This window comes from Setaria viridis, chromosome 3 (genome assembly GCF_005286985.2).
Source record: "Setaria viridis chromosome 3, Setaria_viridis_v4.0, whole genome shotgun sequence".
In the NCBI taxonomy this organism is placed as follows: Eukaryota; Viridiplantae; Streptophyta; class Magnoliopsida; order Poales; family Poaceae; genus Setaria; species Setaria viridis.
Window position 1 is genome coordinate 49980474 of NC_048265.2, and position 24051 is coordinate 50004524.

Below are 24051 nucleotides of genomic sequence, written 5' to 3' on the forward strand. Positions count from 1 at the left end.
CCAAAAAGTCAGATTTCAGAAAGCTAATTTTCCAGCCAAAACCTCAAAAGCAGAAGCAACCTACAAAAGTCCAAAAACAGAAGCTCAAACAAACAAAACATCAACCCGTGCTGTGTAGGTTGTAGCATGGACCTTTTACTTTTGATTGATTGATAGACAACTTGCAATGTCAAATGCCGCATTGTGCACGCATGCTGCTCTTATGATATCTTGATCATTTTACAACAATCATGAAATGTCAAGTATTTTTCGTGAATCACTAGTTTCATTAAGTTGCAAGGGATCATTGCCAACCGGCTGATCGATCTCAGGGAAGAAAAAGGAACTTGCAGGTTTTTCACATGTCGTCACTGCCGACAACTGAAAAATGATCTTTGCATGGTCGACGGGATGATGCCGGGAATGATCATCAGTTGGTGTCGTCGGTGGGCATCCAGTACCTGTTGGTGAGCCAGAGCCCGTCGGCGACGACCTTGGCGCCGTCCTGGTTCCGGTGCCACGCGTAGTATGCGTGCGTCCGGTTCTTAATCTCCAGCGTGGCGTGGCCGAAGCTGGCCTCCCGGAACGCCGAGTAGCTCGGCTGCGGGCGCGTGAAGTTGTCGGCGATGCCCTCGATGTTGCCGCCGTCGCCGATGGTGACGTACACCGGCGCGCCCTGGTCCCGCACCGGCGTGGACTTGCCGTTGACGATGTCGTAGGCGACGTTGGACACGCGGTGGCTGCGCTCGTAGGCGTGGACGTGGCCGGCGAGGACGAGGTCGGCCTTGGCGTCGACGAGCCACTGCTCGAACTGCACCCGCATCGTCTCCCCCTCCATGTAGTGGTACCCGTTGCTGTTGTACCACGGCGAGTGCATCAGCACCAGCAGCCATGGCGTGGTCTTCCTGTCCACGCGCTTCAGCTCATCCTGCAGCCACGTCCACTGCGGCGTGTACTTGCCGTACGCCGAGTAGGAGGCGAGCACGATGACGTGCGCGGAGGCGATCTTGACCGAGTACCAGAAGGGCTCCGTGCTGCCGGCGGCGCGGTACGGCGTCGGGTAGCGGTGGGAGAAGGGCTTGAACGGCGTCGTCTCGCCGAGCTCCGGCGCGAAGTCCAGCTCGTGGTTCCCCGCCGTCCAGATCCATGGCTGGTAGGCGACGCTGCGCTCCACGAAGCGCGCCCACGTGTCCCACCGGTTGTTGTCGTGGAGAGGGTGGTTGTCGGCGTAGGAGAGGTCACCCACGAACAGCACGGCGTCGCCGCCGTTGGACTCGTAGTGGGACAGCGTGCGGTTCGAGTCGAACGTCTGCCCAAGGTCCCCTGCATTGCAGTCATTCAGTTTTCAGAGCATTGTCAGTCGTCAGGCTAGAGCTGCAGTACAGTACCAGCAGAGACTAGAGAGTCAGTAGCCGTTGGGGATTGAATGGATTCATTGAATTGGGAGGGCCAAATTCGACCACATTTTTGTTTCAAGAAGAGTGGAAATGAGGATTCAGAATTCCTGGTCAACACAACACGGCTAGCTAGCCTTGATTGAGTGACTGATTGCGCTTGGCAGGACTCAGACTTTTGTGCGCAAGTTGACCGTGCAGATGGCAACAGTCAGCATGGCACTGCCACTACAGACTACTAATGACAGAGAAAATCGAATTCGCATGTATCCATGTTAGTACCGCGTTAAATTCATATATGAATACGGATATCCATATTTGTCGTTTTAACGTATAGGGATTCGGATATCTATTTCCACATTTTCATCCCTGACGGCCAGACTACTACAGAGCAGCTGCTAAGAGACCGCTGTACATAAAAATCAGCATGGGGATTGGGTCATGATTAGTATAATCTCCAGGGTTAAATAAAACTATTGGCCATTAAGCATTGGATGCTAGTAGTATGCTACGATCGCAATCTCGTCGTATCCAGTTTCTTATTTTTTTCTTTTCTTGTGAGGAACCTCGATTATTTCGAACTGATTGGTCACGTGTTTGGCACGTTGCAGAGTGCTTCCAGATGGAGACGAAAAGGGTTGGGTGGAGGAGCACACAATTCAACGGAGAGGACGGACAGAGGAGGAGGGATCCATCTCGTGGCTTACCTATGAGGCCGAACTTGTAGGGCGCATCAGGCCCCGGCTTGGGAGGCGTGGTGAACCAGAAGGTCCTCACCGTGTGCCCGAACCCCATGGCGTAGTAGTACTTGCTGCTATGCTGCGAGTTAATGGGGAAGAAGAAGAAGAAGAGCAGCCATTGTTAGCTGGTTGCTCACCTGCAAGGTTGCAATGCATAACAAGAAGACGACATAAGAAGGGCAGAGCAACCAACCTTGAGGTTCTTGAGGATGCAGTGATGGATGAATCCGGAGGTGTAGTTGAAGTAGTCGTAGCGCGTGTGCGTTCCCTCCGCCCGGAGCTCCAGCTTGTGCGGCGCGCCGCCGTACATCACCGTGCTGCTGCCCAGCTCGCTGGGCGTCACCCACGACACGATCATCGCCGTCCCCTCCTGGTTGCCCAGCGTGATGTGCACCTGCAAAACCGTATATCCGATCCCAAGATTGAATCTTTTTTTTTTCACCCCGAGAATGATCAACGATGGAGAGGCAAGATTCCCAAGAAGAAAGCAGAGGAGATTGGCGGCTACTCCTACCTGCTGCGGCGCATTGTATCCCGGCGGCACGCGGAAGACGTCGGCGTCCAGCGGCATCTCCACCGTCGCCTCCAGCTTCCGCCGGTACTCGCTCGTCACCCCAGCGTCGGCGGCGAGGACCACCAGGGCCAGGGCCGCCACCAGGGCCAGCCGCCGGCGACCGCCCGACGACATGCTGCTCTGCTCTCCGGCTGCTTCCCCTGTTCTGTTCTCCCCACAACAACTTGGGACTCGAGAAACAGGGCACAAGGAAGAAAGAGTCTGCAATGCAATGGAGACGCAGGCTGGCCTCGAGGCCGTTTAAATAGATCCCTCGAGTCCAGTCTGCAGCACAATTTCCGGGGAATATCCCATGAGTTGTGCTCAGGCGCGCAATTAGACTTGGATTAGAGATTGCATTTGATTAAGGTGTTCCAAGTTGACTCTGGAGCTAGTAGATTATCAAGGGTATCATTCATCTTCATACAAGCGCATCGCCGTCGTGCCGTGTGGGCGCGTCCACAGCGAAAGGCAGCCGTAATTTGACCCATCTTAACGACTACAACGATGGCGATGCAGGACGACACCATCACCGTATATACCAGTCAAGTAAACTCTGCACTGCATCATTTTGAAAGTTCTTTTGTGATAAAACATTGTAGCTTGGAAAACGAGCACATACTCCTCTTTCACATCCTGAACCACTTTGGCCGCTAGGCTAGCCGAAAACAGTCAGCTACGGACTATAGCATACTATAGGCCTCAGAAGGACCAGTGGGCATGGACAGAAGGGAATCACAAGTTGTGCTTGTGCCCTTGGCAAAAGCATGGTAGCATAAAGGCCTGTGCTTTTCCTACATGGACAAATGAGGATCACAAGAGAGAGGATGTGCTCGTACTAGATGCATCATGCATGCTAGGTGCACGAATTGTGGCCGTGTTCTTGCGCAATCCCAAAAGGCAAAGCCTTTCCAAGATTAGGATTTAGGACTGATCATTTAGAGGTTGACTTATAGCAAGTATAGTAAGCCTTAAAATGCATGTCTAACATTCCTACTTTTGATCCTGGTAAAAAAATGCACTTTTGTTACTTTAATTTCTCTTATTAGTATGTTCTTCAGGAGTGCAGTGCTGCATCTAAAAATGAAGTTCTACCAAGACACACGATATAATAAGCAAATCAACCTCGAGGATAATGTGGCGTGAGTGAAATGAATGAACATTATCAAATCATGAACTAATTAGACCTAATAAATTCGTTATGGAAGTTCTTGTCCTGCTTGACGGGGCATCGTCAGGCTCTCTTTCACATGATGAATGAGGCAACAACCTCTGTGAGACGTCACAAACAGGCTTCAATAATTTGATTCATCATCCACCCAATTGATAAGAGTCTCGAGTCTGACTTATGCGACCAAGACCAACCATTTTCGGCTACGCCTACGCTGATAGCAAAGCATATTCGCATCCCATCTCGTGCTGATGTCAGGACGCCATATAGACTAGAGCGCAACCACTGACCGAGAGTAAAATTAATGAATGTTTTCAAGGATGAATGAACCGAATCTGTAATTCATAGCTTTTCACTAATTCATTTTCTCTGAAATGAAATGAAAATGATTTTTTTTCTTCTTCTCCAGACAAACAGCAAGAGATTCTGAGGGTCGCAGCATCGCCATCAAATAAGCATCTTGAAAGTGGAGTTGCAGCAATTTCCTTGGCTGAAAAAAAAGGTAAAAGGAGCACCGGCCGTTCGGTCAAGCTAGTTCTTTCTTGTGCAAACGAGCAAGCAAAGCAGAAAAGAAGGATTTTTGTGATGGGGCCATGCATATCTTTGTTCCCTTTTCCTCTACCTTTCTCTGTTGAATTCCACTTGGCAATGATGGGAAAGAAGATCTGGGGTTGAGTTGAGTTGAGTTGAGGGATATAAAGCTTGAATCCGCATCCTATCCAATCAAAGTAGTTTTTGCTATTTCTTTTCTTTTCCTCTTCTTTTCAAGGACCGAAAATCAGTTGGTACTGAGGAACTGACTGATTGTAGAGGTTGTGACTTGAGAGCACTGCAAGCATCATTTGATAACTGGTAAGGTTACAGGTTAGCTGCATAATGTTACTGTCTTACTAACTGTCCAGGTCACAAAACTCTACCCAGCACCAGCATCAGTCACAACTCTTGATTTGATCTGACGAGCAAGCTTCTGAATCGCCCAACTTGCACCAGCCCATTGCAGCATTCCATGCCTGTCTACTTTCTATAACTAAAGCTCGGTCTTTCAATTTTTTTTGAAACGACGCTCGGTCTTTCAATTCGTAGCTGCTGCATAGCTTGTGGTTACTGAAATACATTTTCAGTAGTAAGGATCCACTCTGGAAAACTAACATCATAGTTTATTGGTCACATGATATAAAGTTCAGTCTGTTCATTGAACGCTTGCACCAAAATACGAAACTGCACCCTTAAACAACTTGAGACATTTGGTTTAGACCACACTTAAAACACATGGATTTCACTAGCTTTGCACATAATAAATCATATTCGCCCGTGTTTCGAAGAAGACATTTACTACTCCATTGCAAGCGTCGGATCAGTAGTGACACAAGCATAACATAATAGTAGCTCCGAACACCAAAACAACCCTACATAATATCAGGCTCAGCCAGCAAGGAAACATACACCATAACCATAGCAGTTTCCCGGCAAACACTGCTGCATTGCACGAATGCCAAAAATTTAGTGTCTTTCTGATAGGTCATCGTCCCGGTCACAAAACTCTTCCCAGCATCAGCAGCAATTACACCTCTTATTTTGCTTTGACAACAAACCCCCCTCACTTCCTCAGTACCCCAACATCCGCATCTTGCACAAGGGCTCCTACCTCACCTGCACCAAACAAAACACAAAAGGATTAATTCTTCCTGACAAGGGTGATCAGCAATCATGTGGTTTTTTCTTAACTGATTGCCATAAACCGGGACACAAGAAGGAAATACATGTTATGGTTCAGTTCCAGCTGCTAAATGTGATGTTCCACGATCCACTCCAGTGGAGCCAACCATGTCTCTTTTATTGCTACCGGCAAAAATCATATACTACTATTCTTCCAATGTTTTGACTACAACCATATACTAGCTAACAAAACAAAGAATTTGCACTCAGGTGGTGCCCACACCACGCCTCCCGAACGAACTTGCTCATGTCTAGGAAGATGATCCTAAAAACTGGTTTCTGTAGCCAGGCTTGTCAGCCCAGGGTATTTACTACCTAGCGAAACAGTTAGTTTTGGCCGGTATCTAGTAATAACAATAGCAAAAAAAAAAGACAAAACACTTTATCTTAATACCCCAAGGCATGTGCTGCTTCCCTGCATTGAACATCAAACATCATGTTCTGTAGTAAGAGTTAAATCCTGCTAAAACCCATACAATTACCTATCAGCAATGTCATGTAAGTTCTATGACCTGTAGCCAACCACATGATCATAATAAGAGCCACCACATGCATATATACATGACTATATAGCAAAGAGAGTGGAAGAAAGAATAATTACCTGTAGCATTGATCATATATTTGGAGATCTCGGTGTGACGGTAGTAGTGCCTAAAAAAAATCGTTTTTCCTGCTGTCGAGCTCAGCAATGCCCTGCAGCTTCTTGTCCCTCGCACCAACATCGATCACCCATCCCTTATGGTCCTTGTAATCCACCTTGGACAGCAAATAAATGACCAAATCACCATTCGCGTCAAGCTCCAAGGTGGGGTGAGCTGTGAGCAGCCTCCTCAAGCTCATGGTCGCGCTTTCTGGATCAGTGCTCAGCCGTGGCAGCCGCAGAAGCAGCTCAGAATGGCTTGGGTTGTCAACAACGATGTCAGTGACATCAACCTTGCAATCCTTGTCCTTGTGCCAATCCTTCCATGAAGCAACTGGAACTGGCATGGTCCAGATAGTGGCATTCCAGTATGGGTTGACGTCCAAGTCACACTCGGCGTCATCATCAGAGCCGGAGTCGTCGGAGGTGTACTGCCGAGATGGTGGCAGATCCTCCCCAGGTCGAGTTTCCATCTCGACGTACTTGATTTCGGATCGGTGCTGCTGCCCTGGCAGTGTGACGACAGCGATCTCCCCGTAACTGTGCGGGCATCCTCAACGGCTTGGGCAGCAGCACATCACGGAGCATGGGTTCCTCATCGAGCACGTTGCAGTGCAGGATGCCTCTCCAGAGATCGACCCAGCCAATGGTAGCCCTTGGTGGTCAGGTGGAAGGTGAGCTCGGTAGCCATGCGGGGGATGGGGGATGGGTAGCACCTCGTCCCTCTCTGGCGCGTGGACGGAGAGCAGGGTGGAGGTCCAGCTAGCTGCCGGTGTCGGAGTCGTAGCGCTGGAGCTTGAACTCTTTTCGGTGGATGGTGTTCCGGAGGCCGGCGATGACGTAGCGGGAGGTGCTGCCGGAGCAGCGGAAGATGGCGACCTCGTTGTCCTGGAACATGGCGCCCTTGGGGTGCGAGTGCGGGAGGTGCCCGTGCCCGAGCGTGGGCGAGCCGTGTAGACAAAGTAGTCATGGTTTTGGTGATTCGGGAGTGGGACGCGGAGGAGAGCTAGGTCGGCGTGCGTGCTGATGACTCGGGCCACCTTGATGCACCGTACGGCAGGGGTGCCGGCGGTGGGCCCCAGACGGTTGTTGCCGTCACGGCCGGCAGCGATGGCCGGAATACGTATACGAATACGAATACGAACTCACGTATACAACTGGAACTCACGGAGCTTTTTTTTTTGCTGCTAGAACGCACTACTTTTCTTGACTCTGCATTGCAAATTAATAGGAAAAACAAACTCTCACGAATGTGGCCACTAACTCCACAAACGCGCACGCACGCCATGCTTCCGGTCTTGTCGTGCCATCCCACGACGGAGTCGCATGCCGTGCATCTCGGACTCTCAAACAGAAAAGAAACGACCTGAGCCACTGCATGAACAGGAGCATGCATCAAGCTCCTACGGACGCGCTCATACACGAGCCCAAGTTATTGAAACTGAAAAACAGACTTGACACGACTTAACGAGCTGGAATTACTAACATTTCTCCCCCTAAATCCAGTCTCGTTTACTTCAGTTCGACGATGCCGATCCGTTCGCGCAGCTCTTGAAACTTGACGCGCCCGAGCGACTTCGTCAGGAGGTCTGCAAGATGATCATGGGTGCTTGCATAGTCCAGCTTGATCTTCCCGCTCTCCACACATTCACGGATGAAATGGAATTTTGTATCAATGTGTTTACTTCTATCATGGAGAACGGGATTCTTACTGAGTGCAATGGCGGACATATTGTCCATCTTCAAGCTCGGCGGCGATAACTCTGTTCCGGTCATCTCCCTCACCAGCCGCGCGAGCCACACCGCTTGACACGCCGCTGCCGCGCCTGCGATGTATTCAGCTTCACAGGAGGAGAGTGCCACTACCTTTTGCTTCTGGGATTGCCATTATATTGGCATGCCGTCGAGGAAGAAGATGAGGCCGGTGGTGCTTTTCCTGTCGTCGACGTCTCCCCCCAAGTCGTTGTCACTGAAACCCACCAGGAAGGGGTGCTCGTTCTCTTGCTCGGTGTAGACTATCCCGTAGTCGATGGTGCCGGAGATGTACCGCAGGAGGTGTTTCACGGCCGCCAAATGGTCTTGCTTGGGTTTCTCCATGAACCTGCTGACGAGGCCGACGGCGAACGTGATGTTAGGCCGGGTGTGCACCAAATACCGCAGGCTCCCGATCAAACTCCGGTACATGGTGGTGTCCACCTCGGCCGCAGCGCTGTCCTTCCTGAGTTTCAAGCGCACCTCCATTGGGGTCTGGCAAGGGTTGCAGCCCTCCAGACCAGCCTTCTCAAGCAGCTTGCGTGCATATGCTGCTTGGCTCAGCGTGATGTGCCCCCTGCTTTGTTTCACCTCTATCCCAAGATAGTACGAGAGCAGCCCCAGATCACTCATGCGGAATAGGCGCATCATCTCACCTTTGAATGTCTTGACCTCCTCCGCGCAGGCTCCCGTGATGATGAGATCATCGACGTAGACGCCAACGATCACCCGCGACGTCGCTGCACCTCGAGTGTACAGCCCGTGCTCGCTGACGCATCTGGTGAAACCGAGATCACGCAGGTTGCTGTCCAGCTTCTGATTCCATGCGCGCGGGGCCTGTTTGAGCCCGTACAGTGCCTTCTTCAACCTCAGCACCTTGCCTTCATGTCCAGCGGCCACAAAGCCAGGTGGCTGCCGCACGTATACTTCCTCCTGTAGATCGCCATTTAGAAAAGCTGATTTGACATCCATGTGATGCACAAGCCAGCCTCCCCGTGCCGCCATGGCGAGCACCATTCTTACGGATTCCATTCTAGCCACTGGAGTAAATACTTCCGCGTAGTCGATCCCGGCCTGTTGAACGTATCCCTTCGCGACCAGCCGGGCTTTGTGCTTGACGACGACACCCTGTTCATTGCGCTTCAGCTTGAACACCCATTTCAGGCCAATTGGGCGGTGGCCTGGTGGGAGGTCTACGAGAATCCATGTATTGTTCTACTCGATCGAAGCCATTTCCTCGAGCATCGCCTTCCTCCAGTTCTCCTCACTGCGCGCCTCCTCAAATGTTGTAGGCTCGTCCCCAACCGTGAGCAACAGCTCAGCGTCTAGGGTGCGCTCGGCCCAACCTGGAGGTGATGAAGGTCCAATGATGTTGTCGAGGGTGCGGAACTGTAGAGGCGCGTCATCATCGTGCTCTGCGTCGAGGTCCAGCGCCTCGCTCGGCGGCGAGGCAAACTCCACTGCCTCCCCTGGTGGGTCGAGTGGCGCCGCCATAGTGGGCGCGTGCGACTCCTGGCCACCTGCCGGTGTCGTAGGTGTTCGTGGTGATGCAGGTGCTGGTGGCATCGGGAAAACTGGTGATGTAGGCTCCGGCGTCGCTTCGTCGGATCCATGCTCCCCCGAAATGCCTGAGCCCGTGGACACTGTCACGTACTCAACATGGAACGGCTCGATGTCGACGGCGTTGGGGACCTCCTGCCCTTTGTTCCAGCTCCATGTGCGCCCTTCATCAAACACGACGTCGCACGAGACAACGACCCGCTCGCTGTTCGGGTTGAAGAACCTGTATGCCTTGGATCCTGGCTCGTACCCGATGAACACCATCGGCGTACTGCGATCGTCCAACTTGCTCTGGTGGCCGGCAGCATTCTTGACATGCGCCACACATCCAAATACATGAAAGAAATGCACAGGCGGCTTATATCCATACCAGGCTTTGAACGGTGTCATCCCCTCCACGCTTCTCGTCGGTGATCGATTGAGGATGAACACGGCCGTGGTGACCGCCTCACCCCAGAAGTAGCCGGGAACACTCATTGCCTTGAGCATGCTCCTCGCCATGCCAAGCACGGTCTGGTTTCGCCGCTCAACCACTCCGTTCTGCTGAGGTGTGTAGGGAGCGGTGAGGTGGCGCTGGATCCCTTGCTCGGAGCAGTAGTTGCCGAACGTCCGCGCCGTGAACTCCCCACCGTGATCAGTGCACAGGGTGCCCAGCTTGCACCCCGCCTCCGCCTCCGCTCGCGCTTGCAAACGGATGATTGCTGCTGCAGCTTCGTCCTTGGATTGCAGCAGCGTGAGCCACATGAAACGGCTCTTGTCGTCGACGACGAGCAGGAACAATCGCTTCCCTCCTGGTGTTTGTGGCGTGATCGGGCCGCAGAGGTCCGCGTGGACCAACTCGAGGCAGTGCGCGGCACGGAACTTGCTTGCCGCTGGGAACGGATGTCGATGCTGCTTCCCCGCCAGGCAGCCGTCGCACACCTGATTAGTGTGCTCGATTTTCGGCAGCCCGCGCACCATCTCCTTCCTTGCCATCTCTTTTAGCCCCTGGAAGCCGAGGTGACCGTACCTTGCATGCCACTGCCATGCCGTCTCGCTGCTCCTCGCCGCAAGGCACACCGGCTTGTCAATGTTGAGGTTGAGGACGTAGAGCCGGCTTGGAGAGCGAGGTACCTTCGCCAGGAGCCGTCGCCGGTGGTCCCAGATGCGGAGGAAGCCACCCTCCAGGAGAATCTTGTACCCATCCTCCTCTAGCTGCCCGAGACTCACAATATTTGCAGTCAGCTTGGGGATGTGGTACACTCCAGAGAGCATCTGGTGCTCCCCGTTCTTGCACATGAAGAGGATGGTTCCGCGCCCCTCGATCCCGACCACGGAGCCATCGCCGAAGCGCACAGTCCCGCGGATGCCTGTGTCGATGTTGGCGAAGGCGGAGTGCACCGGTGTCATGTGATTCGTCGCGCCGGTGTCGAGGATCCATCGGGTGCAATCCCCCTCACCGTTGCCGCCGAGTTGGACGAAGAGCTTGTCTTCCTCGAGGTGGATCGGGGAGGAGTCCGCCGGTGTCGTGGTTCTGGATGGAGTAGAGGAAGCCGCTGCGTTGACCATCGCTGTCGCCACCAGCAAGGTGGGCTCGACCTCCTCCTCCACTTGGGTCACGTGGGCTGCAGCATCATGTTTCTTCTTGCGGCATTCACGAGCCCAGTGGCCCGTCTTCTTACAGTACCTGCACTGGTCGTCGGCGATCTCCTCGCCACCGTTGCCTCCCGCCTTGGGTGGTCTGGATCCTCCACGTGCACCGCCACGCCCGCGGCCGCGGCCCCGCCTTTGGCTTGATGATGAGCCTCTCGAATGCCCCAAAGACCCCTCGCCGGAGATCTTCATCTTTGCCGCGATGCGTGCGACCAGCTCATCCTCCGTGAGGTTGAGCTTGGCGATGGAGCCGGATCCACCACCAAGATCGTGACGCTCTTCCGCCGACTTGAGGCGCCCGATCAGTTCTTCCACGGAGACCTTGCTGAGATCGAGAAGGGTCTCGATCGACATCGCGATTTGGCCGTACTTCGCCGGTAGCGCCTGCAGGAACTTGCGCACGATCTCCTCCTCTGTACACCCGTCGTTGAGGACCGCGAGCTGGTGGACGATTCTGTTGATTCGAATGCTGAAGTCATCCACAGACTCGCCGTCACGGAACTTCAGGGCGTTGAACTCCCGCCGGAGCGTATTCGCCTTCGCCTTGCGGACGCGCTCGACGCCGACGTACATGGTTCTGATCGCGTCCCACGCGATCTTGGCCGTCGCCTTGCTTGCGATGCCGCCCATGATCTCCGCCGATACTGCCTTCGCGATGACCTCGAGCGCCATGCGATCCTCGACGTAGTCCTCTGTCCCGAGGCTCACCGCGATCCAGAGACCGCGCGCCTGCAGCATCACGCGCATGAGCGCCGCCCAGTCGTAGTAGTTCGTCTTGGTGAGTACTGGAAAGGTTCCGCCGCTGCTGATCTCCTTCGTGACCCTGTGGATCACGAGCCCGCGTTCGTGGTTGCCGCTCCCGGACGCTCCCCCGCCGTTGGCGCCGCGGCTCCCCGACGCGCCGGCACTGCTCCCATGCCCGGGCATCCCTCGCAGCGGCGAGGCTGATCGTGGGCGCACCATGAAAGCCCACTCGATCGCCCGGTTGCGCTCCCAAGCCTTGTAACTAGCTCTGATACCAATTGTTGCCGTCACGGCCGGCAGCGATGGCCGGAATACGTATATGAATACGAATACGAACTCACGTATACAACTGGAACTCACGGAGCCTTTTTTGTGCTGCTAGAACGCGCTACTTTTCTTGACTCTGTATTGCAAATTAATAGGAAAAACAAACTCTCACGAATGTGGCCACTAACTCCACAAACGTGCACGCACGCCATGCTTCCGGTCTTGTCGTGCCATCCCACGACGGAGTCGCATGCCGTGCATCTCGGAGTCTCAAACAGAAAAGAAACGACCTGAGCCACTGCATGAACAGGAGCATGCATCAAGCTCCTACGGACGCGCTCATACACGAGCCCAAGTTATTGAAACTGAAAAACAGACTTGACACGACTTAAAGAGCTGGAATTACTAACAACAGTGCTAATGTCGGGACTCAGGACGGGACCTGGGAAGTGGACGCAGATGTAGGAGAGGCGCGGGGGGCGGGCGAGGCAGAAGGAGACTTGGATTGGTGTGCCGGTGCTCAGTTTCCCGACGGCGGTGGTGGCGTTGGAGACGGCGGCGGCGGAGATGTAGGCTGTGCTGTTGAGGAGGACCGAGCTTGGGCTGTCCTTCTCCGTTGGTAGGGAAGGAGATAACGAAATATGGAGGTGGACGACCTCGGCAAGGATGTGATCCGATCTGACCGGAGGCGGCGGGGTGTCGAGCAAGAAGGAAGGAAGGAAGAAAGGGGAATCGGAATTCCTATCCATCACTCAAGCGTCGGAGGTGGCTGCTGCGCTTCATGCAGAGGAATTGCTTGAGATAGTAGGGGAATTGTTTTTTCTTCTCGACACACCATCGCCACTAATTCACCCGCATAATATGATTTTGTTGTTTCTTCCCTTTTGAACCTGTAGATCAAACATATGGTGTCAAATATCAACACAAAGCTTACTACCAGTGGAACCAATGTTGCAAAAAGCGCTAGGCGCTAGACAAGTGTTAAGTGGTTAACCTTTGCCAAGCTCCTAGGCGATTGTACTTTTTTTTTTCCAACAGTTGGAGATTTAATGGCTTAATAATGGCATTTTAAAACATGACTTGATCAGGCATCTAGTTCATCTCTAATTTGCTGCAGTACTAAATTATTTTAGCCGAAAACCAACTCACTTTCTAAGGAAGTCGAGGAATTCATCTGCTGTTTTCTTATCATTATCCTCAATATTCGTCTTGCTCACCATTGCAGCGAAACTCGCCTTTGGAGGTGAAGGCCTATCATAGAAAACCACATTGTCAACTGTCATTACAAAAACAAGCATAGAGAGAGTAAGGGGGTGTTTGGGAAACACCCCCTAAAGTTTAGTACCTGTCACATCGGATGTTTGGATACTAATTAGGAGTATTAAACATAGACTATTTACAAAACTAATTGCACAGATGGAGTCTAATTCACGAGACGAATTTATTAAGCCTAATTAGTCCCTGATTTGACAATGTACTGCTACAGTAAACATGTGCTAATCATGGATTAATTAGGCTCAATAGATTCGTCTCCCGAATTAGTATAGGGGTTCTGCAATTAATTTTATAATTAGCTCATGTTTAGTCCTTCTAATTAGCATCCGAACATCCGATGAGACACTTCTAAAGTTTAGGACCTCGTATCCAAACAACCCCTAAGATGAAACCATTTTGAACATGCTTACACATCAGTGGTGTCCTGATCAGGCGCGTCGCCATGTTCGGAAGATTGGGACACGTTTGATGATGATGCTTCAAGGCTGTCCTTCTGCGCTTCATGTAGAGGAATTGCTTGAGATAGTAGGGCCTCAAGGCGCTCCTTGGCAAGCGAAATCCTCCACTCCTGTTCTGCGGCACTTGTGTCAAGGCCTTCACGCTCCGGCACCTCGTGGATCGCAGGGAAGAGCGATAGCGAGGGCACGCTTGCATTCACTCCCAGCCAGATCAAAGTTTCCCATGTCATTGTGCACCGTAGCGAGGGAAAAGGCCACCTCGAGACAGTTGGGTTGCAATCTGGCGGCATGACTGAAATGGTCCAGTGCTCGGCCCGCTTCATTAGCATATGATTGCACGCGGCCGGCGACTTGGCTGGCTAGAGGTGATTTTGGATTCTTGGTGGCAAACTTGTCGGCGTTGCGGCCCGCCCTTGCCCTTTCCTTGCTATCCTCCCTGTCAAAGCGAAGCAAGGCTCTTGCAGCTGCGGCGGCGGCGGGGGCGGCTGCGGCGGTGACTGACTTGCATGCACGAACGAATGTTTATTTGTGAGGTAAGCTGAATTCAAGGAGGATCACACGGCACTGTGTGAGAAAAGAACCGGTCACGTCGGGGCCGGGCGGCGAATGAGGAGCCGGCGGGATCGCCGCGGGCAGGACGGCCATCAAGACCACCCGAGCGAGAGCCTTAACTCCACTACGCACGCTGATGCAGCCACTGCTGCCAGAACGCCCCAGGCTACGTAGGTAGAGTACTAGAGTACGCTACGCTGCCGTCGACGAAAATAGTTGGTCAGCTTACCTCACAAAAATACCCAAAAATGTAGCAAAAAAAGATTCAGTGCTAAGGTTCAAACTCAGGCCTTTGGGATAAAAGGCACACATCCTAACCAGCTAAACCGTAATGTGGTTGTTGCATGCCCCTCGGAATAAATATACTTGTTTCATTTTAAACGTCAAGAGCCATAGGATAATAGCTCGGCGCCAAGGGGGCGCCATCCATCCTGGCGCCAAGCGGGCTGCCATGTCAGCGTCCATGTCGCCAACGGCGCTACGACCTAGGCGCTAAACCCCCTGGCGCCAAGACGTGTAAGTTTGACGCCACCAATGATGGCGCCGAGCTAAGGGTCCAGATTTTGAAATGATACCTCCAGGGGCCTATTTGTGAGAATCTTTCAAAAAAAGGCTAAAAAATAAAAAAGACAGTTCTGTACCCTGGGTACTGAATAGCGGAGGCGCGTGTGTGTCTATATATATATATTGCATTGAGGAACCGATTTACGATAATTGTGATTACTATAAATAAACATCTAGCAATGATAATGTGACAGGTCATTTACCACAAGCAAGCAAAATGATGCTTGAAGACACGATTTAGCAATGCAAAATGGTAGAATCTTACATAATTCAACAGTCTATGGACGATAGTTATGAAGTGATTTACTACAATCAGGACAACGGCTATTTACCATAATTAAACGTCTAGTACCCAAACTGTGGCAGGTGATTTATCAAGTGCGAAGGATTCAGGATAATGAGAGGCTTGATTTGACAACACAAATTGATATGCATACACCGTAATTGTATTGGTGTGACTGAAAACAATAAACATTGCCTTCAAAAAATGTGTTGGGTACAGACTGATTTGTTGCACAGAACACTCATCCTTTTATCTCTGGGAGTGATGAGTAAAACACAACGAAAATGATGGCAACTAAGATACTCTCATATTAATTTGACTATGACCATCAGCATAGAATTCCATGAAATCGACATCGTGACTGATGCGGCGATGGAGTACGTACCAGCGAGCAGGCCGCGGAAGAGCTTGCCGACGGCGGCGGAGAGCTCGGTGTAGCCGCCGTACGCCGTGAGGTCCACCTTGTGCCCGATGGGCACTCCGTCCATGTTGATCTTCACGAACAGGCCGCCGCCCTTGTGCGGTTGTGCTCTCCCTCGCTGGCGCCGCCTCCCTTGGCGCCGCGGCCTCCCTTAACTCCATCGTCCTGATGATGAGCCGACGACGACTGCGGCGACTGCCTGGTGGACGCCAGGTTCCTCCTGAACGACCGCACCAGCGGCCACCCCACCACCGGGCGGAGGGGCCGGTGGGCGGCACGGGAGGAGGGGCCGGCGGGGCCTGCCGCCGCTCGCCATCTCCCGGGGCGGCAGGATGGGGCGGGAGGGCGGAGGTGGGCCAGGCCGGCGGGCCCGACTCCAGATCGGCAGGGGCCCGCTAGCATAGACCCCTTCTAGCCTAAAACATCAAGCTTGCAATCCTTGTCCTTATGCCAATCCTTCCATGACGTAACTGGAACTGGCATGGTCCAGATGGTGGCATTCCAGTATGGGGCGACGTACAAATCACACTCAGCACCATCATCAGAGCCGGAGTCATCGGAGGTGTCCACCGACTGCCGGGATGGCGGCATATCCTTCCCGGGTCTAGTTTCCATCTCATGTACTTTTTTGAAGAAACTTCCATCTCATGTACTTGATCTCGGTTTGCTGCTGCTACCCTGGTAGTGTGACGACAACGATCTCCCTGTAACGGTGCGGTCCTCCTCTGCAGAAGGAGCGCCTATTGGCTCTTGACGGCTTGGGAAGCGGCACATCACGGAGCACGGGTTCCTCATCGAGCACGTCACAGTGCAGGATGCCTCTCCAGAGATCGACCCAGCCAATGGTAACCCTTGGGCCTCCGAGCGTGATGACCTTGGTGGTCTCGTGGAAGAGCAGCTCGGTGTCCGTGAGGGGGATTGGTAGCACCTCGTCCCTCACCGGCGCGTGGACGGAAAGCAGGGTGGAGGTCCAGCTGCCGGTGTCGGAGTCGTAGCGCTGGAGCCTGAACTTGCTGGTGCGGACGGTGTTCCTGAGGCCAGCTATGACGTAGTGGGAGGTGCCAGAGCAGTGGAAGATAGCGACCTCGTTGTCTTGGAAGACGGTGCCCTTGGGGTGCGGGTGCGGGAGGCGGTTGAGTGAGGAGGCGCCCGGGGATTGGTAGACGAAGTAGTCATGGTGTCGGTGATTGGTGACGAGATCCAGGGCGCCCAGGAGCGGCACGCGGAGGAGAGCTAGGTTGGCGTGCGTGCTGATGACTTCAGGGGCCTCCTTGATGCACCGGACGGCAGGGGTGTCGACGGGGATGTCAGCCGGCGGGGCCTGGGAAGTGGGCGCACATGTAGGAGAGGCGCGGGGGTCGGGCGAGGCAAAAGGAGATGTGGATGGGTGCGCCGGTACTCATCTCCCCGACGGCGGTGGTGGCGTTGGAGATGGCGGCAGCGGAGATGTAGGCTGTGGTGTCGAGAAGGACAGAGCTTGGGCTTAGGCCGCTGTCCTCCTCGTTGGTAGGGAAGGAGGAACCAAGCAGGGGACGTAATCGTCCATGGAGGTGGATGGTCTCGGCAAGGATTCCGATCTGATCTTAACAAGGAAGCAAGGAAGGGGAACATGAAAGAAGGGACCGCTGCATGGACTTGCATTGCATCTCGAAAAAAAACAGAACAAAGCTTGCAACTGGCGCCAGGGCATGCCGGTTACAGCTGCTAGGTCACCTTCACAGTGGTGATGAACTTCACCTGACGATTCCTTTGTTGAAGACGAAGGTCACAGCTTGTCACCTGACGATTCCTTTGTTCAAGCCACTGTTAATTATTAATTACTGATGCTTGATGCTCTGGATCTTACTAAGGGGGTGTTTGGTACACAAGGGCTAAAATTTAGCCCCTACCACATCGGATGTTTGATACTAATTAGAAGTATTAAACATTGGTTAATTATAAAATTAATTTGCACAATTCCTAGGCTAAATCGCGAGACGAATCTATTAAATCTAATTAGTTCATGATTTGACAATGTGGTGCTACAGTAACCATTCGCTAATGATGAATTAATTAGGCTTAATAGATTCGTCTCGCGCCTAGGGTTCTGCTATTAGTTTTGTAATTAGCTCATATTTAGTCGTTCTAATTAGCATTCGAACATCCGATGTGACAGGATTAAAGTTTAGCCCCTGTCTTCCAAACACACCCTAACGCTAGAAGAATCCGGATTGTCCTGGGACTTCTGGAGAAGACGTTCCTAAAGCTCTGCTGCACTGAACCTCAGGCCTCTGTCTACTGAACCTGGTTCTTCTTTCAAGTCTCCCTGCCTCACCTGCATCAAGAACAAAACATTGTGGATTTACTTTCTTCCCTAACAAGGTTAAACTATACTCATTTGTTTTTTTTTGTTTTCCAGTTGACCATTTGTAAACGGAGTTCAAGCAAGAATTACTTTGGGACAGTTGAGTCCCTGCTGCTAAATGTTATAAATACCCCCATGGAGCCAACTACAGAACCGCATTAAATTTTTGCCAACAAAGACCATATTATCAGAGCAGGGGCAAACAAAAAATAAAACAAAAGAGGTTTTTAAGCTGGGTCAAAGACAAGTGAATGTGACAACAATTCCTAGCGCTGAAACACTAAAGCATTATGCTCCAGAACTGAAACATGAACACGATAGCCATGGCCTTTTCTGATTGGTTGCTCCATGATGCTGATCCACCAACTTGCAAGATAGTTGATGCCAGTCCATTGTGCCACAGGATGCCAAGTCTGAGCCTCCTGCAAAGGGAGCAGGTTGGCGAGTGCAGCCAGAGCAACACTGTCCCAGAGTCTGGTCTATTCTGATAGACTGATCAAACAAAGAATTTGCACTTCCAGGCCTTCTAGACAAACTTGTCATGTCTAAGAAGCATGGTCCTAGAAACTGGGAGTTGTAAACTGACTTGGCAGCCCGGAGTATTAAACTTGTTCATGCATGCCTTGTGATTGACTACACATGTTTAGTTACTTTATTTTTGAACAAAAGAAAGTATACCATACAGCCAACCAGATGACATTTGTAAGATCATAAGACAGTCGCATGCATGCTAAGCTACGAATTGCGAATATAAGTAGATGAAGATAGTATAGTCAGTTACCGGTAGCCTTGGTCAGATATTTGGAGATGTCAGTGGAACGGTAGTAGCGTCTTAAGGAGAAGTTTTTCCTGTCATCAAGCTTGGCTATGCCTTGCAGCTTGCTGTCCTTGGTGCCAACAGCAATCACCCATCCCTCACGGGCCCTGTAATCCACCTTGGAAAGCAAATAAACAACCACATCACCATTCATGCCAAGCCCCAAGGTGGGATGAGCAGTGAGCAGTCTACTGAAGGTCACCGACACCTCCTCTGGATCAACGGTCAGCCTTGGCAGCAGCTCACGATGCATTGGGTTGTCAATGGCAATGCTGGCCGCATCAATTGTGCAATCCTTGTGCCAATCCTTCCATGAAGCAATTGGCACAGGCATAGTCCAGACGGTGGCTGTCCAGTAGTCATCAACATCATCATCATCGGAGCTAGAGCTGGAGCGATCCACCTGCTGTCCTCGAGATTATGGGACATCGCCAGGACGAGTTCCCATCTCGACATACTTGATGCTCATCTGCGATTGCTCTGGGAGTGTGACGACAGTGATGTCCCTATGCCAATACGGGTCTCCCTTGCAGAAGGAGCCCCTGTTGCACCTAGCAGGCTTGGGCAGCGGCATGTCACGGAGCACGGGCTTTTCATCGAGCACGTGACAGAAGAGGATGCCCCTCCAGAGATCCACCCAGCCGACGGTGGTGGATTCGAGCACGATGACCTTGGTGTTCTCGTGGAAGAGCACCGTGGTGGCCGAGTCCGGGATGGGGAGCACCCTGTCCCTCTCAGGCGCCTCAACGGGGGGCAACGGCTTGGAGGTCCACCCTCGCGTGTCGGAGTCGTAGAGCTGGAGGCTCCACTCCATGGGGCCGAGGCACTAGCAGAAAACTGAGTATTAATCCCGGTTGGAAAGGTGCAAATCTCTCGAAAAACTATCCGGGATAATGCAATCGGGATAAAAGGGGGTGTCTTTTATCCCGGGTCACTCAACCGGGACTAAAGACACCCCTAAATAGGTTGCCACGTCAGGCGCGATACAGGAATTACCAACCGGGATAAATGGTTTTGCAAAAAAATAAATAAATTCCCAGGGGTCCCAGGGAGGCCTCCGCACACGCGCAAGTCACAAGTCACGCGAAATATGCGCGCGCGCGGTTTGTGGGATTCGAACCCACAATCTCAAGCCTCGCACGTAGCTTCCTTGCCATCCCACCTTCACACCACATCTAACTATATAGGGGATCCAATCCTTTTATACTATCCGGGATAAAAGGGTTCGAAAAATCTAGTTCTGGCCCAGCCACACGTGGGGGATCCTTTTATCCCGGTTGGAAACACCAACTGGGATAAAAGACCCCCTTTTATCCCGGTTGTTATTACAAACCAGGATAAAAGGGTCCGAGGGCTTTAGCTCTTTTTCAGCCACGCGTGAGGGACCCTTTTATCCCGGTTGGAGTTTCCAACCAGGATAAAAGACCCCATTTTATCCCAGTTGGTATCGTGAGCTTTAGTCCCGAGTGGTAACACCAACCGGGATTAAAAGGGTGACCTTTAGTCCGGGTTATTCTTACCACTCGAGACAAAAGGGTCCCCCACAGGTAGCTGATTTTTTCACCCGGGACTAAAGGGTCCCCCACGGGTAGCTGATTTTTTCACCCGGGACTAAAGGGTGACAAAAGGTGACTTTTAGTTCCGGTTGTAAATACTAACCGGGAGTAAAGCTCCGCGCACCCCTTTTATACCGGGCCTACTTTAAACCGGGATTAAAAGGGGACGCATCGAAAGTTAGTTCTCTACTAGTGCTGAGGACGGCGATGACGTAGCGGGAGCCGGAGCAGTGCACGATGGCGGTATCCCGGTCCCGGAAGCGGGGGAAGCCGGTGGGCTTCGGAAGCAGGTCGAGGGTTGATGCGCCGGCGCGCGGACGGGCGGCGTAGACGAAGTAGTCAAAGGCTGAGTGGTCGTTGACGCGCAGTGAGCCCGGGATGGAGATGTGGAGGAGGGCGAGGTTGGCTTCCGTGCTGATGACGAGCAGGGGATTCCAGACGCACCGGACGGCGGGGCCCCAGACGGTGCCAACGTCGGGGCCCAGGACGGGGCTTGGGAAGTGGACGCAGATGTAGGAGAGGCGCGGGGGGCGGGCGAGGCAGAAGGAGACGTGGATGGGAGCGCCGTTGCTCATTTGCCCGACGGCGGTGGTGGCGTTGGAGACGGCATCGGCGGAGATGTAGGCTGTGCCGTCGAGCATGACCGAACTCGGACTCAGGTTGCCGCCCTCCTCGGTTGGGAGGAGAGGCGGATCCAAGCAGGGGACGAATTCAACCATGGCGACACGGCGTGATCCGGAGACGACGGCGAGGAGCAGCAAAATGTCTGGAACCCTAACCAAACCGTCGAACAAGGGGAATGGGGCCAACCGCGCGGGCCACGTCGGAAATTTCCACCGTGACCCCCCGCCGCTTTCACCGTGACCTCTCACATTGATTCACTCCGTGCTTGCCACTGTTTGACTGGAAGGAATAGGCAGCGGGTCCTGTTCGCTTCAGCTTATTCAGCCAGCTTATCAGCCACCAAACAGTATTTTCATCTCACAACAAATCAGTCGTTTCAGCTTTTCAGCCGGCTTATAAGCTGAAGCAAACAGGTCCATGTGATCTCGGGTTCTACCTCCCCACGGAAAACGACAATTGATTGCAGCTGAGCTGACCGGTGGCCTCTCACAAGTTGCACGTTCTGTTGCTTGCTCTTGCACGTTTCAGTTTTTGTTTCATGGCATAGTACAGTCCCGTACCTGGTCCTCTGATTGTAGTAACTGAAAACAAATGAAGCTAGTGGCTTCGATTTTTGGTACACTTGGTATAACTGTAGTCAAATTGGACTGTAGAAAACATGGAATCAGCTTACTACTGACTAACTGTTTAGTAACTGCATTAAAAAAAAACTGTTTACTAACTGCTCTGAACTCAAGGTTACTAGTACAGTATCTGTCTGCATCTCTACTTTACCACCAACTGTTGCACTTGAGGTTACTACTAATTGTTTTGGTACCGCGAACTGTTGACAACTTGAGGCTGATGACTGCAGTTAAGAATGTTTTAACCATGTTGCTTAGTGGATTGGACGTCAGTGACTAGCAAAATGGAAATGGGTCATGCTCATGCCTCCATTTAGTTTCAGCAATAAACAGCTTAAACCGCCCGTATATGGAAATCTTGTGCACACCTATTCCTTTTGTATGAATAACCCGGTTTTAGAAACAGCTTGGTGGTTCAGAGTTGAAGCGTATAGATAATTTCTGGGATCATAGCCAGCTGTTTCATTCTTTTGCTTGATCCTTATGTTCAAATTTTAGTTTGAATATCATAGCTAATATGGTTCAATGTTAACACAACACTGTGTGATGTGCAGGCTTCCTGCAAACAAATTCGATTACTGTTGGTTACAACTTACAACCATTCTCTTTTGTCCTGTAGAGTCCTTCAGTTAGACGTTTCTGCAGATTCTGAGGCCTCTCCTAGGAGAAATGTACCAGGGAGTGTAAGTAGCCCTCTCATGTATGGTGAAAAGGGTCTCTTTCGGAATCAGAATGCAGGGTTCACTGCACTTGCAAGTCCTGTGAGGAGAGAAATTGGAAACAGGCATCTATGCAACCCTTTGATTGGTGTGATCTGTTCTTTTTTTCTCTTTTTTGTTCCCATACAATTTCACTGTTTACCTCAGCATAGATAAAACTTAGAAACTCACAATAACTCCATGAACACTGATCTTCTCTATCTGATTATCTGAATGAAAATGTCTCCACAGATAGTTATAACTGAAAGAAAAAAACATTCACAAACATGATCTTGTCTACCTAATGAAATGTCTCCGTAGCAACTGCTCTGGAAGTTAACACAATCTGCTATGTTTCTGGATAATAATGAAGTATCATGTTCTCCAGATCGTTGACAAGATCCTTCTGTGTTGATGACAATGACTTAGAAGATGGTAAGGCCTCAAAAGAAAGGGAGAGCTCCGCACAGTCACTCAGGCTCCCAAAGATTCAGAATCAGGCTTTCCTATCTGGTCTGGCTTACTGCATATCATCATGCAGCATGATCTTAGTCAACAAATTTGTTCTATCTGGCTATGGTTTCAATGCTCCAGTATTTTTGATGCTGTACCAGGTATACTGCTAGTGCTGGTTATTTACTTTCCAATTCTCATGCAACACAGTTTTGTTCCTTCCTTCAAGCATCTTTTCCATGTTCTGTTACTGCAGAACATCGTATCAGTGACCATAGTTTCTACTCTATCCCTGTCCGGTGTTGTTCCAACTGAACCATTGACATGGAATCTAATCAAAGTTTGGTTGCCTGTGAATATCATCTTTGCAGAAGAGGATGCCCCTCCAGAGATCCACCCAGCCGATGGTGGTGGATTCGAGCGCGATGACCTTGGTGGTGTCGTGGAAGAGCACCTCGGTGGCCGAGTCCGGGATGGGGAGCACCCTGTCCCTCTCCGGCGCCTCAACGGGGGGCAACGGCTTGGAGGTCCAGCAGTTCGTGTCGGAGTCGTAGAGCTGGAGGCTCCACTCCATGGGGCCGAGGATGTTCCTGAGGACGGTGATGACGTAGCGGGAGCCGCCGGGGCAGCGCATGATGGCGGCATCCTGGTCCCGGAAGCGACGGAAGCCGGTGGGCTTCGGGAGGAGGTCGAGGGAGGAGGCGCCCGGGCGCGGACGGGCCGCGTAGACGAAGTAGTCGAAGTTGCAGTGCTTGTTGACGCGCAGCGAGCCCGGGATGGAGACGCGGAGGAGGGCTAGGTTGGCGTGCGTGCTGATGACGAGCGGGGGATCCCAGACGCACCGGACGGCGGGGGTGCCGGTGGCGGGGTCCAGACGGTGCCGACGTCGGGGCCTGGGAAGTGGACGCAGATGTAGGAGAGGCGTGGGGGGCGGGTGAGGCAGAAGGAGACGTGGATGGGAGCGCCGGTGCTCATTTGCCCGACGGCGGTGGTGGCGTTGGAGACGGCATCGGCGGAGATGTAGGCCGTGTCGTCGAGGATGACCGAGCTGGGACTCAGATGGCCGCCAACTTCGGTTGGGAGGAGCGGCGGATCCAAGCAGGGGACGTATTCATCCATGGCGACGCGGCGCAATCCGATCAGATCTCACCGGGGAAGACGTACGGCGAGGGTGAGCAGCCAGTGCATACCGGCCGTCGAAACAAGTGACACATGCAACTCATAACACCCCTCAA

The 24051-nt window shown here is 52.2% G+C and overlaps 1 protein-coding gene and 3 pseudogenes across 1 annotated transcript; all 4 read right to left on the reverse strand.

Annotated features, from left to right (window-relative positions):
* Positions 1–115: 115 nt before the first annotated feature.
* LOC117848106 (purple acid phosphatase 2) lies at positions 116–3046 on the reverse strand. Its single transcript, XM_034729424.2, has 4 exons — positions 2628–3046; positions 2307–2507; positions 2081–2192; positions 116–1302 (listed from the first exon to the last, which is right to left on the reverse strand). The coding sequence occupies exons 1-4, from the start codon at positions 2799–2801 to the stop codon at positions 410–412; spliced, it is 1380 nt and encodes a 459-aa protein (XP_034585315.1). The 5' UTR covers positions 2802–3046; the 3' UTR covers positions 116–409.
* A 3118-nt stretch (positions 3047–6164) lies between these two features.
* On the reverse strand, positions 6165–7481 carry LOC117849417 (uncharacterized; annotated as a pseudogene).
* An 8631-nt stretch (positions 7482–16112) lies between these two features.
* LOC140222312 (uncharacterized) lies at positions 16113–18182 on the reverse strand (annotated as a pseudogene).
* A 636-nt stretch (positions 18183–18818) lies between these two features.
* Positions 18819–19710, reverse strand: LOC140222313 (uncharacterized; annotated as a pseudogene).
* Positions 19711–24051: the final 4341 nt, after the last annotated feature.